General features: G+C 42.8%; 1 protein-coding gene across 1 annotated transcript in view; it reads left to right on the forward strand.

Annotated features, from left to right (window-relative positions):
* The first annotated feature begins 9,627 nt into the window (after positions 1–9,627).
* Positions 9,628–15,110, forward strand: part of STN1 (STN1 subunit of CST complex) — a 63,723-nt gene continuing 58,240 nt past the window's right edge. The window contains exons 1-2 of the mRNA XM_042780835.1: positions 9,628–9,834; positions 13,151–13,246. Coding sequence (XP_042636769.1) covers positions 9,702–9,834; positions 13,151–13,246 — 229 coding nt within the window. The 5' untranslated portion in view covers positions 9,628–9,701. The remainder of the gene's footprint in view (positions 9,835–13,150; positions 13,247–15,110) is intronic.

Here is a 15,110-nt window from a genome sequence, read left to right on the forward strand (position 1 = left end):
CCCTGGGGAGAACTGTAAATTGATAAGAGAAACAAAAATTCTATTGGGTTGGCCAGCTTTATGCTAATGATTATGAAAAGCTATGGCTACATAAGCTTATTGGCACATGTCAAACATTAAGAAAAATAAGGATGATTCCATATCTCAACTCTTGAATTACATTGACCATTTAAAAACGATCTTTTTTTTTTTTCTTATGTGTGAGACAATAATACAAAATATAGGGTCTTGTTTAATAAATTTTACTTTTTAATTCCTTTAACTTTAAATACAACCTCAAAGACTAAGGATGCAAACATGAAAAACAAATTTTATTGAGATATAGGTACAGATCCAAAACCAAAACCAAACACCGCCATCAAGTCTGTTCTGACTCGTAGCAACCCCATTGGGTTTCCAAGACTAAATCTTATGGAAGCAGACCAGCTCATCATTCTCCCGTGGAACAGCCAGTGGGTCAGAGCCACCAACCTGTATGGTTGGCAGCCAAATGCCTTAACCACTATATCACCAGAGCTCCTTAGACACAGATTAAAAAACTCAAAATTAGGAAACATTCAATAACCAGAAGCCCCTCTCATACTCCTTTCCAGTTATCACCTTCTCTTACATCTCCCCCGTGGTAACTAACTTCTAACTTCTGACAACATGGAATAGTTTTGCCTGGTTTTTGCACTTTTTGTAAATAGACTCCTACTGTATGTACTCTTTGGTGTCTGGCTTCTTTCATAGATAATGGCTGATATTATTACAAATGTAAATATTACATTTGTGAATTCAAAGAATGCTAATTTTAAAATAACTTTTGTTGTTACCCAAGTAATATACACTTGACATTTAAAAATTGGAAAACTCATCTTCATTTTTAGTTACTTTTTAAATTATATATATATTCTATATGCAATTAATTTGATCAAGGTTATAAGTTTTTATAGAAGTCCTGCATAAAAAGAAAGTTCCCACTGAATGGAGACATATTGAAGCAAAGTTTCTACCTTTTTTCTAGAATTAAGTTAATATTAACCTGAAGTAGATTGTGATCAATTAAGATCCATATTGTAACCCTTAGATTACAATACCTGAATAACTAAAAATAGAAACGGTTAGAAGTAAACATAATAATTTAAATGGTGCACTAAAAAAGTATTTACCATAAAAGAAGGTAATCAGGAAGAGAAAAACATAAAAGAGCAGAGACATATAGAAAGCATATAGCAAAATGGCAAATATAAATCCAACTATATCAATGATTACAATAACAAAAATAGTTCAAACAGCTTAATCAAAAGGCAGAGAGTGTCATACTGGATAAAAAGCAAGATCCGACTGTATGCTATCTATAAAAGACTCACCTTAGATTTAAAGACACAAATAGGTTGACAGTAAAAGGGTGGAACAAGATATACCATTCAAACACTAACCATTAATGAACTGAAGTTGTTGTGTTAGTATCAAACAAAATATAAATACTGTTGTTGTTGCTATATTAGTATCAGACAAAATATAAATATTATTGTTAGGTGCCATCAAGTCAATTCCAACTCATAGCAACTATATGAAGAAGATCATGGCATCAGGATTAGAGGAAGACTCATTAACAGCCTGAGATGTGCAGATGGTACCACCTTATGTGCTGAAAGTGAATAGGAAGCATTTACTGATGAAAATCAAAGATTACAGCCTTCAGTATAGATTACATATCAACATAAGGAAAACAGAAATCCTCACAACTGGACCAATAAGCAACATCATGATAAATGAAGAAAAGGATGACGCTGTCAAAGATTCACTTCACTTGGATCCATAATCAATGCCTGTGAAAGCAGCGGTAAAGAAATCAAATGATGTATTGTATTGGGTAAATCTCTAGCAAATGACTTCTTTCACGTGTTAAAGAACAAAGATGTTCCTAAGACTAAGGTGCACTTTTGCGCACAAAGACTAAGATGCGCCTGACCCAATGCATGGTATTTTCAATCACCTCATATGCTTGCAAAAGCTGGACAATGAATAAGGAAGATCAAAAAAGAATTGATGCATTTGAATTATGGTATTGGCGAAGAATATTGAACATACCATGGACTACCAGAAGAACTAACAAATCTGTCTTGCATGACGTACAGCTGGAATTCTCCTTAGACACAAGCATGGCAAGACTTTGCCTCTCGTACTTTGTCAGAAGGGACCAGTCCCTGGAGGAGGGTACCATGCTTGGTAAAGCAGAGGGTTAGCAATAAAGGGGAAGACCCTCAATGAGGTGGATCCACACAGTGGCTGCACCAATAAGCTCAAGCATGGTGGCAATTGTGAGTATGGCACAGAACCGGGCAGTGCTCCGTTCTGTCATACGTAGTGTTGCTAGGAGTTGGAACTGACTCAGCAGCACCTAACAACAACAACAAGCTACAAAATATGTGGAATGAAAACTGACACCAATCTCAGAGATAACTGGGTGAAGAAGGAGGGGACAAAGTTACTGTCTCCTGACCTCCACTAACTCAGGTTCCCCCAACTTATGCTACCAAAGTACACATCATTTCACATGACATACTGTAATCAGCCCAGAGCCTCTCTTCCCTCTGAATGGCCAGCATATAGCAGTTTCCAGCATATACAATTGATGTATAATAAATGTCTTTGAATGAATGAACTGATTAATAAGTGAATGAGTAGATGAATGGCATCCCAGGCAAAGAGGGAAAATGCCTGGGCATATTGTAGGATGTCTAAGTTTTCCCAAATCCTTCAGTAGCATTGCCTAAACCAAATTCCTAGAGATGTTAATAAGTATTCAGTGAAAAACAACAGTTTGGTACTTGTAGTAGTTATGGTTGTGTGTCTACTTGGCTGGGCCTGGGTTTGAGTGGCTGGGCAGCTGGATGTAGTTACTCCCCATGATGAGACTGGTGATCAACTCCACGGTGGAATACGCTGTGAGGGATGTGGCCTGCTTCCAGTATATAAGAAGAAGCTTTGAGAAAGGTCTCTGAGTTTTTGGCACATCTGGATCCTGCATTTGGCTGAGTCTTCATCTCAGTGGCCTTCCATGTTGCCTGCCAATGTTGGGACTGTTAATGGACTTGAATTAGTGGCCTACCATATTGCTTGATAATCTTGGAACTGTGCCATTTTACTTGTCTACTGTGGGTTTGTCAGCCTCAGCAGCCAGCAGCTGCCTGAGTTAAGAAATGCCTCCAGCTTAAGTGGGCTGAGAGCAAGAGGCAGAGCTGAAGCCCAGGGTTGAGGGGCTTTCACCCAGTCCCTAGAGCTGGCATTTTGAACTCAGATTTCTAGCCTCCTAAACTGTAACAGAATAAATCCCTGTTTGTTAAAGTCACCCACTTGTGGTATTTCTGTTATAGCAGCACTCAAAAAAAACCACTAAAACTCTTTAGTTTATGAGTCAATTTGACTCACAGCAACCCCTCCTTGGGTTTGCAAGGTGGTATCTCTACGGAAATAGATTGTCCAATCTTCCTTCCGAGGAGTGACTGCTGCATTTGAATCGCCAGGCTTCTGGTTAGCAGTCAAATGCCTTAGGCACTACACCATCAGACTATTCCTTTGATACTATCAATGCATATTATTGTGTTTAACTCCATTTTACCACTTCCAAAATTTGTTTGACCAGATTTTTACTTTCTTGAAGGAGTGCTCTACAGAAAGCACTTGAGAGATGCTGACTTATGGTGTAGGAGACTTATAAGGGGTTGGTGGGAGATGAATCTGGGAAGGTGAGTTGTGGTCAAGCTACAGGAAATCAGGTGTGAAAGATTAAGGAATTTGAACTTTATTCTGTAGATGGCATAAATCCATTAAGAGATTTTTAGACAAGGGAATAGCAGTGTCATATTTACATTTTATAAAGATCATCCTGGTAGCAGTGTAGATGATGAATTAGAGGGAGACCAGGATAGAGGCAGAGGAACTAGTTGAACAGTGGTGGCAGGAATCCAGGCAGTAAATGATGAAAGCCTGGACTAAGGCTATGGCAATAGGAATGGGGAGGAGGGGGAAAAAATAAAGAAACATATTTAAGAAGTAGATTTGACACATCTTGACTGATGTCATCTAAGAATGAGAGAGAGGGAGGTGTGGAGAAAACCTTCCAGTTTTCTGGCTTAGGCAATTAGGTGGGGGATGGTGACATTCCTCCTGACAGGGTAGAGAGAAGCAGAGCAGAGGGGAAGAGGCTTAGTTTGAGGTGTCCATGAGAAGGCAGTTGGAAATTCAGATACGGGGCTCAAGAGAGAGTTCTGGGCTAGGTGTGAAGAGTTGGGAGTCACTGGCATATTGATTGAGTTGGAACCATAGGTTTGGATGAGGTCACTCACAGAGTATGTAGAATGAGAAGAGAAGTGAGCAGAGATTGACCCTTGGAGAACACCAACATGATGTAAGGGTTACACTGAGGAAGAGGACATTAAGGAGAAAGAAACAGAGTAGAAGAGGAACCAAAAGGATATCTTAGGAAGCCAAGGTGGGCAAAGGGAAACAGTATGATCAAATCAACAGCAAGTGCTGGAAAAAAAATCACACAAAAAATATCAAGAATGATAAGAAAAGGAAAATATCTATTGCATTTGAGAATGTTAATGAAATTGGTAATCTCGGAACAGTTTCAGTGGAGTGGTGGACTGGGCTGGGGTTTAGTTTAAGACTATTTTAAGTCCAATTATGAATAAAGTTCATATTCCTTAATTTTTCATACCTAATTTCCTGTAGCTTATCCATGAGTTGAATTAGAGACCAAAAAGCGGGAACAGGAAATGCATCTGACCCTTCTAAGAAGCTTGGATTGGAAAGGAAAGAGAGCGAGAAGCAGGAGTTAGAGGGATGGGCAACTTCAGAGAGGCTGTTTTCTTAAAGTTGGATGAGACTTAAGGAGAGAGGGAGAACATGCTTATGAGCCAAGAGAAGCCAGACGGAGGGAGAGGATCACAGGGACTGAGCAAAGTTGTTGAGGAGGCAGATGGAGAAGCAATGCAGGTGAGTCCCACTGTTAGAGGCCCAGCAAAGTGTTCTTACTCTAGTTTCTATCCATCAACTGATGAATATCTCTAAGGCAATTTTTTTGATAGATTCAGCAAATTGGGTAGAGACCACTTCCTCTCATAGTATGTTGGAATCCCTGGTGAACACAGATAGTTAACATGCTGCTAACTAAACGCTGGAAGTTAGAATCCACTCAGAGGCGCCTGACAGTAGCCTGTCAATCTATTCCAAAAATATCACCCATTGAAAACTCTATGGAGCATAATTTTACTCAGACACACATGAGATTGCCATGACTCTAAATTGATTTCAAAGCAACTGGAACCATACTATGATAAATATGTAAGGTGTTCCCCAAATTTTTAATGCATTAAATTGTCCATCTGATCAATAAGCGACCTTCTATTCCTCAATAACCATTCTTTCTTTTGCCTTACCAAACCCCAAACCTATTGTTGTTGAGTGGATTGTCACTCATAATGACAGTAGAACTGCCCCATAGGGTTTTCAGGGCTATAAATGTTTACAAAAGCAGATTACCACCAGCCTTTCAGTTAACAGCCACCAAGGCTCCTTCTCTTTTGCTCACAGGGAATGAAAGTTGAAGCTAATTGAAGCCCTTCCGAATGTTGCCCACATCTTGGTCTCTGGGCTCATCTCCTACTGTTTCTGCCACGGCTGCCCTCTCCAGCCAGGCTCCAGGTTTGCTTACCCACAAACATGCTCTGCTCATCCTGATGCTTTTGCCCTGCTCTTACGCTATCACTGTGTCATCCTCCATCCTTTCCATACAGGGGGTGAGAGTAAAATCCAACTTTATCACGGCCTCCAAGGCCCCATGTGATCTGCCTTCTGTCTGTCTTTCCAGTTGCATTCTCAGCCACTTTCCCCCACTCTCCTGTTCCTCAAAGTGCTTTCCTGCCTCTGGGCATTTGCCTTTACAGAGACTGGGTGGTGCTTTGCTTTGCACTTTGCGCAAACTGGCTCCTTCTCATTCTCCAGGTCTTAGCCTGAATGTCACATCATCTCATCTCATCAGAAGAACTAGATCTATGTAGAGTTATGTAAAGTAGCTCCTTCACCTAGTTATTAGTAATCATAGTACCCCTTTTATTTCCTTCAAAGCATTGATGATATTCTGTGCTTATTTTGTTTATGTTTATTAATTGTCCTACCCTTCCCTTAATAGGATGGAGGCACCATATGGAAACTCAATCTGTCTCCTTTTAGCCAGTCTCTAGTACTGTGCTTGACGTGTTCTTTATAAATACATTCCAAATGCTTTTGAAATGAATGGATGAACAGCTACTCCATAGGCTCTAGATCCAGGTTAAATCCCACCTCTGTAATGAATAGTAATACCTTACATGCATTGACTGCTCACTGTTTCCCAGTGGTTGTATATATTATTTCACTTAATGAGGCTTAGCATTTATCTCCTCTCACTCCTACAGTACTTATTATCCAAGCCATTCATTCTGTATTTGGTCATAAATTCATTTCTTGCTTTATTTCATATATTACATGAGTCATTCTTTTTGCCCTAACAAAATACAATAGCACAGTGACGAAGACAGAGGTGTTCAATGTGTACTGAATGACCACAGATGTCCCCTCAGGGTTATAACACAAGCACAGTAAGAATGTCGATAAGTTATCTTTGTTATGTACTTTGAACAGAAACTCCTAGCTATTATAACTATAAAGATGTCAAAATGGTTAATGGAGATAGTTTGAGTTTTGAGATATGAAATGTCCAATTCAATCCCCTCATTTTTCAGAGGACTTTGCTAAAATCTTAACTTTCTGGAAAGGGATTGTCTAATCTGCAAAAATTACCTACAAAAGCAAGAGATTTCATTCTGAAAAGTCACAAGAAAATGCTGCTTGTTGGGCTTTGAAATATCTGCTTTACATTTCTGGTGAAACCCAAGCTAAAGAGCCCTCCAGTGTTCATAGAAACTTCTGGAGTCTCTGGACACGCCCAGGCAGGGCTCGGAAAACTTGGATCTATCTTGATGCCAACTGCAGGGAAGAGGATCTTCCCAAACTCGAGATGGTTCTGCGTCTGGACATTCTGCTCCTGCAGCTCATCCTGGGCCTCAGCTGCAGCCCACGCCTCCAACTTTTGAGCTCAGAGAAAATAGGAGCACCCTAGGCTCCAAAGAGTACTCCCTTCATTGTAAAAATGACACAGGGGCAGTTGGCTTTGTTTTACACCACCTGGGTGTGGCTCTCCAAGGCAGGGAGTTAGCTAGGAGTCCCCTACGGCTCTTACCTCCAGCACTCTGTCCCTAAGAGCTCTGAGACTCATTCCTGAAGTAATTTGGGGCCCTTAGTACACCCAAGTGCTGTTTTTTTTCTTGGGCTCCTCCCTTGGGCAGATGTGTGCAGTCAGGAAAATGTGGTTCAACTTGTCTCTCCCCTTATGACGGGTCAGCCCAAGCACCTGTGCTGTTGGGTGTGCTTCCTTAAGGAGAGCCTCCCTCCGATTAGAGAGGGTGGCTTCTCTTAATTAAATCTTAAACTCCACAGACCCAACTGCTCATTGCCCAGTAAAATCTGGGCAATGCTAAACTTTTCCAAGTGCTCTGTTTTTTAAAATACATTTTATTTATTGAAATATAATTTGTGTACAGTGAAATACACAAAACTAAATTGACATGGGTCAATGCTTTTTTTTTTTTTTTTGCAGCGGTCCCTCCCTGAGGACTGTTTTTTTAGCTTCTTCATTGGCAGACATAATTAAATCCATCATTCTAATTACACACATTTTCCATTCCAGCTGCTTGAAGTTCCTTCCCTGCTAAATGATTTAGCAATGATCTCTTTGGCCACCAACTGCCTCCCCCAGAAATGGCCTGCTGGAGTGGCCTGTACTTCTGTCATTTTACAGAGTCTCTATAATTTGGGAGCTCTGGTGGTGTAGTGCCTAAGGCATTTGACTGCTAACCAGAAGACTAGAGATTCAAACCCACCACCCACTCCTCGGAAGGAAGATTGGCCAATCTACTTCCACAGAGATACTGCCTTGGAATCCCAAGGAGGGGTTGCTATGAGGCGGGACCGATTCCATGGCAGTGAGTTTGCTTTTTTTGCTTTTGATAATTTAGGAAGATCCCTTGCCATTTCCATAATGTCATGATGTAGCTAACTTATTTACCTATAGGAGTGGAATATGGCTATCTTTTCTTGTTTTAAATTAAGACTGCTGAGGACAAATCTCCATCATTTCACATGCATGCGAAAGCTGGACAATGAGTAAGGAAGACCGACAAAGAATTGATGCCTTTGAATTATAGTGTTGGCAAAAAATACTGAGTATTCATGGACTGACAGAAGAAAGAATAGATTTGTCTTCGAAGTACAGCCATAATGGTACTTAGAGTGAGGATGGAGAGACTTCATCTCACTTACTTTGGAGGCCCACATCATGCTTGGTAGAGAGTCAGTGAAAGAGAAAGACCCTCAAGGAGATGGAATGACACAGTGGCAAGGCTCAAACTTTACAACGATTGTGAGGATGGCGCAAAACCGACCAGTGTTGTACAGAGAGTCGCTATGAGTCGGAACTAAATGACACATACACAACGTCGCGGGAAAAAAAAAAAAAAAAACATAGTCCGAGCCTGTCTCAACCTCTTGGAGACTCTGACTCAGGTTTCGCCATCAACAGGGGAATGGGGGGAAAGGGGACTTGGAGAGGGTGTTATGAACAGCAGGAATATCAGCCCCGCTGCCTGACCTCCGCTAATCGGGGCTTGGACTTAAGCCTGAGCCCTGTGCTCAGGACGGGACTCTCCGCTCAATCCGGATCCCTGAAGAGAGACAGGCGGTGGGGGAGGCCTACGCCCAGCACCGGCAAGGAGGTCGCAGAGCAGGAAGCCGGGGAACCGCCAGAATGGCAGGATGGGACAGCGCCGCTGGCGGGATGGGGCGGAGCCACGAGCGGATGGGCGGGGCCGCTGCGGAATGGGCGGGGCCGGAGGAAGGAAATGCCGGGGCGGGGAAACTGGAGTCGGTCTTGCCCTAGGGGTGGTGTCAGGCGCCGCCGGAACTCGGTTCACGGAAGGCGACGCCGACCAGGCGCTCTAAGGAGGGGCGGAGGCGGCTAGGCCGCCTCTGGGCTCCTTGTGAGCGCGCGGTTTCTAAACGTCGGGAAGGGCTGGGCTTCCTGGGAGCGGTCGGTGGGCGGCCCGGTAGCCGCGGAGAGGTTGCATGTGTGTGTCATTTTTCGTCTCCTTTTTCCTCCTCTTCTCGGTCTCCCCCAAAAGCGAAAGGTGCAAGGGCAGGTCGCCTGTCCTCCACTCTTTCTACCTCCAACGCGTGTAGGGCCCCGAGAGCGCCTACTCCTCTCTGGACCCCTCCAGTTAAAGCGGTCGCTGGGGACGCCAGTATGGACATACTCCTCAAAGATAAAAGTGTTTGTCCGTCTCGAAGTTAGTGCTTTTAGGGAAGGAGAACACCCTGGGGCAGAGGGAATTCCAGCGGGAGGGCCACAAGGAACTCGCGGGTCCTCACAGAAGGTATTGATTTCGCAGGGTGCTTGACCTCGGAGTTTAACCCTCCCTGAACTCTCTGCCCATCCGGAACAACTTTGCACCCACATTAAATGCATTGCATCCTGTTTTGTAATCTCTCATCCAGACCCTCAACGAAAGTGATGCAGATTTTAGGGCTCCTGGAAGCCTCAGCCCAACCTCTCAATGCAGTCCGAATCCCGCGGGTGTGAAGAGGAGGTCCCTTCCCTCAGCTGGGGATTGGATCCTGTGTTTCTAGCCTTTGCAAAACTCTACGTCAGAGATATCCTGGACTTGAAGGAGTCCCAGCAGGTGCCAGGTATGTGCCTGCATTGGATGCCCTGTGCTGCCTCTGCACCATCACCAGCAGCCCTTCCCCAGAAGCTGCAGAAAGCAGGGCTGAGTGCCTTGCAGGAGAGCCTTCCCTGCTGCGGGCTTTGAGAATGATCTAGCTTGGACCCTCTTGTTGAGTCCGTTCCGACTTACAGCGACCCCTTGTGACAGAGTACAACTCCCCATGGGATGCTATGAATCGGAATCGACTCTATGGCACAGAACCACAATCTTTACAGAAGTAGATGGCCAACTCTTTCTTTCTTCCAAGGAGCTGCAGGGTGAATTGAAACCACCAGGCTTTTGGTTAGCAGTCGAGCTCTTAACCATTGTGGCCGCCAGGGCTCCTTAGCCTGGGCCCTGTTGTTGTTGTTTGTTGTTGTTATGTGCCATCACTCATAGTGACCCCTCCTTGGGTTTCCGAGGCGGTATCACTACAGAAGTAGATTGGTCGACCTTCCTTGCCAGAAGTGGCTGGTGGGTTTGAACCGCCAGTCTTCTGGTTAGCAGTCAAGTGCCTTACGCACTACACCACCAGGGCTCCAGCCTGGGCTCTAGAGTGATTCAATTTCTATGTAAGTTAAAAACAAGTCTAAATCTTTGTTGTTTTTTTGAAAATTGATACCAGCTGGGAAACCCAAGGAGGGATTGCTGTGAGTCGGTCTGACTCATGGCACATTAACAACAACAAAGATACTCGGAGCAGTAATTTTTGAACAAAAATAATGTTTTTACCTGAGATTGAGGTCTTTCATATTTAAAAATGGTCAGTTGTTTTTCCTTGTGTCAGCTCTTGGTGGGACGACCCCTGGACTGGGCATCCCTATGCCTGACTCTGGATCCAGATTATGCCACTGACCTGTTCTGGGTTATGACTCAACTTTTGGTTTCCTTGTAGGTTTTGGTTTTGTTTTGAGTTAGTCAGAATCACATGTTCATTACAGTAATCTCAGTACTCAGAACAGTGCCTGGCATGTCATGGGCCCTCACAAAATAATAATTGATGGACCAAAACCTTGTAAATGTAAGATTAGGAAACTTTTATTGGTTACTGAAGGAGCTTTGGTGGCTCAGTGCATAAGGCATCTGACTGCTAACCAGAAGGTTAGTGGTTCAAACCCACCAGCCACTCTGTGGAAGGAAGACTGGACAATCTACTTCTGTAAAGATTTACGGCCTCAGACACCCAAAGGGGGTCACTATGAGTTGGAATCAACTCAGTGGCAGTGAGTTTGGTTTTTTGGTTTTGGCATTGGTTACTAAAGATCGGTTCTTCATACCTAAGAATATAACAAATGCAATGTGGGGATGGATTTAAATAATTCTTGTAGCTGTGGGTACATCTTCACCTGGACACTGTGTATATGAGAAGTTTAGATAAACTGTGCTGTTTTGAGTGACACTTTCCAGTCAGGGGTGTTTTGAATGGCAAACTATGAGTCAGAAGTAGTCAACAATCTGAAGAGTTCAGAGTTTAATGAGTTGAGTTTTATCTTTCCACTTCCATGTACAAATATAGTTGAATGACCTTACACTAAAGCCTTTTGTACAGATACTTTGCCATACCTTTATTTCCTAATTATTGCTGGAAATGAATTGTTTTTTTGTTTGTTTGTTTGTTTTTAATCTTGGAAGGCAACCAGCCTCCCCCACAGTTGTCTTTGTCCAGAACAGTCTGGTATTCTTCCTAGATCATCTCCTCAGGAAGAAATTGATTCCATGCTGACAGATCTTCTGTAGGTGCTCAAGAAGGTGTCATGGAGATGACAGTGGCCTGTTGGAAGAGCTTAACTCTTTCTGTGGGCAAAGGACCTTATGCTGTATTCAAAGAGCCCAAAGAAAACTAATCCTGGTGATCTTTGCTATCACTGGTGATAATACCTCAGATGTGTGTTTTTTTAAATGAAATATATTGGTTGAAACAAACTTCAGCCATCTTTTCACAGAGTGATCTTTAGATTATACTGTAGAGTTCTGAAGGTCCTTGGGTGGCAGAGATGCTTTGTGCTCAGGTGCTAGCCAAAAGGTTGGAGGTCTGAACTCGCCCAGTGGTGCCACACAAGAAAAGCCTGGCAGTCTGCTTCCATAAAGATTAGAGCCAAGAAAACCCTGTGGAACTCAATTCTACTATGAAGTCACCGTGAGGCAGAATCAACTTGATGGCAATGGGCTGGTTGGGACTCTGGGTGCAAGTAAGAGTAACCAAGCAGAAGTAGCTTAAGCCAGTCTGAGGAATTCAGGTCAGACTGTTGGGATCCACAGCAGGGAAAAGCGTCAGGAGCCAGGACAGCCCCGGGACCTTGTTAGGATTGGGTTCACCGTTCCCAGGAGCCCTGTGTAGGTCCTCTGCCTGAGTCAGAAAAGTCTTCCTGAAGTTTCTCCTCTGCTGGAACATGACTGCCATCCTTGGAAGTCTAAAAGAGTTTTAAAAAGAGAAGCTTTTGGGTTGTAATCTGCTGGCCTCAAAAATAGTGTTTTGTAACCTACTTAGCATTGTCTCTCTTTTTTTAAAAAAAAAAAAAAAAAAGGAAACTATTGCCAATTCATAGAAACAATGACTGGTTTCTTAGAAAAGCACTTGCAAAAAAAGCCAAAGAAGCCTTTCTCGTGGTTTCTTCTCTCTTTTTTCCAGTCCCTCAAAATACAGTGCAGCAGACATCTGTCTGGTCACAATATAATTACTGTTTTTAGGTCCCTTTGTTCTGTAAGGAGCCACATTTAATTTTTTTTAAGTGGAAAGTAGATTAATCCAATCAACTTTGGAAAAATGAGTTTTCTCTCTTTTGCACTAGTATAAGCTTCTTTCAGGTGAAGCTTTCTACTTATGACCCTTGTGGAAAAGATCTGAATTTGGCAGGACTTTTGGTTTTGCCATTCCTCAAGTCTGGAATTTGAGCAAGAAGCATGCCACTGATTTTTGACATCTAGCCCCCCTTCAACACAATTAACCCTTAAGGAAGCAGACAGTGTACAGGTGGTCCCTGACTTACAACATATTTTGTGTTATGATGAACCGATTTAACAACCGTACTTTTTTTTGATATGTTTTTAGTAATATGTACTACATACAATGTTACAGTTTATAATTTACTGATGTTATCTTTCTCAGAAGTTCACTTGCATGGGTTCAATGTTATGATTTACTGTTCAAACCGCTATCATGTTTTAAAATGAAAACAGGAAAAAAAAATGAGTTATCTGACATCAGAACCTACTTCTGACAGAGTCATTAGAATGGAATCCCATCGGGGACTACATGTACTTATAAAATAAGTGGATTTTGCCTTTTCTTTAATTTTCAGGTATATTTTTTTATAATGGACATCCAGTAAAACAGGTAGATATCTTGGGAACTGTAATTGGAGTGAGAGAAAGAGATGCTTTCTACAGTTACGGAGGTAAGAGCGATTGTGTCTAAGATTTAGTTTACGGGTCAGGACCCTTCTTAGCTCAAAGTGGACTTTTAAGCAACTGCAGCTTTTGGGAAGAGCTGGGAGAGTCTCACAAGATGCACTTGACTCTTCAGATGAAAGGACTGAGGCTGTGTGAGGACTGGCCCTAAATCGAGCTCAGGGACTAGACCTGGGGTCTAAAGGGGCTTCAGTTATCCCCCTTTCCCATTATAAAATGATTCCAATGATAAGTGTGACTGTTCCTCAGTAAACATCTCCCACAGAGTGGGTGTCGTGTCCTAGAACAGGACACATCTGTGGGATCTGAGATAGCGGAAGGCATTGCAGTGTTGAATAAATTGAGAGTAGAAGTACTTTCAACTTACTGCTTGTGTAGCCTGTTCAGATGGAGAGCTGCCTCTCTCCCTGCAGTCCTCAGGCCCACCTTGGCTCTTGGACCACCTACCAGGCTGTCCTTAGCCCTGCTCCACCTGACTCACTACAGATCTGTGCTGAGTGCTTCCTGCGCACGCTGTCTGGCTCGTCCCACAGCTAAAAACAAAAGGCCTGTGGGCCAGGTGGCTTTGGAAAGGCAGTGGTGCTGCACAGCTAGACACTTAAGTGGCCTTGCAAGGGTGTTCGTCACTGGGCCTTCCCGCAGGCAGACCTCAGGGTATGTGGCACAGGCTCTGAGGGAGAGATAAAAACCAGCAGAAAGTCAGAGGGTTGGTAGCAGTGCCCAGGGTGCACAGAGCAGCTGGCAGCAACTCCAGCTCACACCTCGAATCCTGGGAGGCTGCAGTCAAGACTAGAATGACCTCACATTTCTAGAACAGTGTTAATATGCTTATTTTTACTCCTCTTCATTATAAATCAAGATTTTAAACTAGCCAGAGACAAGATGTGCCTAGAGTATATACATTTTCTTAACTCAGAATGTCTCCATGGATTTTTTTCCTTGTTAAAAAATGATACTTATTAATTACAAACTAAACTTTAAAACTAGAGAAGTTTCAAATGAACTACATAAAAGTCCTTTGTTGTTAAGTGCCACTGAGTGGGTCATAGTGACAACAGAACAAAACAGTGCCTGGTCCTGCGCCATCCTCACAAACGTTGCTGTGTTTGAGTCCATTGTGGCAGCCACTGTGTCAGTCCATCTCATTGAGGGCCCTCCTCTTTTTCACTGACCCTCCACTTTAACAAGCTTGCTATTCTTCTCAGGGACGTCTCTCTTGATAACATGTCCAAAGTGAGTGAGAGAAAGTCTTGCCCTCGTCACCTTTAAGGAATACCCTGGCTGTACTTCCTCCAGGAAAGATCTCATTGTTTTTCGGTCAGTCCATAGCACATTTGGTGTTTTTCATCATCACAACTCAAATGCATCAGTTCTTTGGTCTTCCTTATTCATTGTCCAGCTTTCACATGTGTATGAGGCAATTGAAGACATCGTGGCTTGGGTGAGGTGCACATTAGTCTTCAAAGTGACCTCTTTGCTTTTTGAACACTTCAAAGGGGTCTTTTGTCCAGTGCAGCACATGGTTTGATTTCCTGATGGCTGCTTCCATGAGTGTTGGTTGTGGAGCCAAGTAAAATGATATCCTTGAAAACTTCAGTCTTTTCTCCATTTATTGTGATGTTGCTTATTGGTCCAATTGAAAGAATATTTGTTCTCTTTAGGTTGAGGTATAATCCATACTGAAAGCTGTAGTCTTTGATCTTCATTAGTAAGTGCTTCAAATCCTCTTGTTTTTTCAGCAAGCATGTTGTGTCATCTGCATATTGCTGGTTGTTAATGAGTCTTCCTCTAACCCTGATGCCGTGTGACTATTCCCATAGTCCAGTTTCTTTTTTTTTTTTTTTTTTTTTT

The sequence above is a fragment of the Orycteropus afer genome, unplaced genomic scaffold (genome assembly GCF_000298275.1).
Source record: "Orycteropus afer afer isolate SDZICR_OR568_19922 unplaced genomic scaffold, OryAfe1.0 scaffold00064, whole genome shotgun sequence".
Taxonomy (NCBI): Eukaryota; Metazoa; Chordata; class Mammalia; order Tubulidentata; family Orycteropodidae; genus Orycteropus; species Orycteropus afer.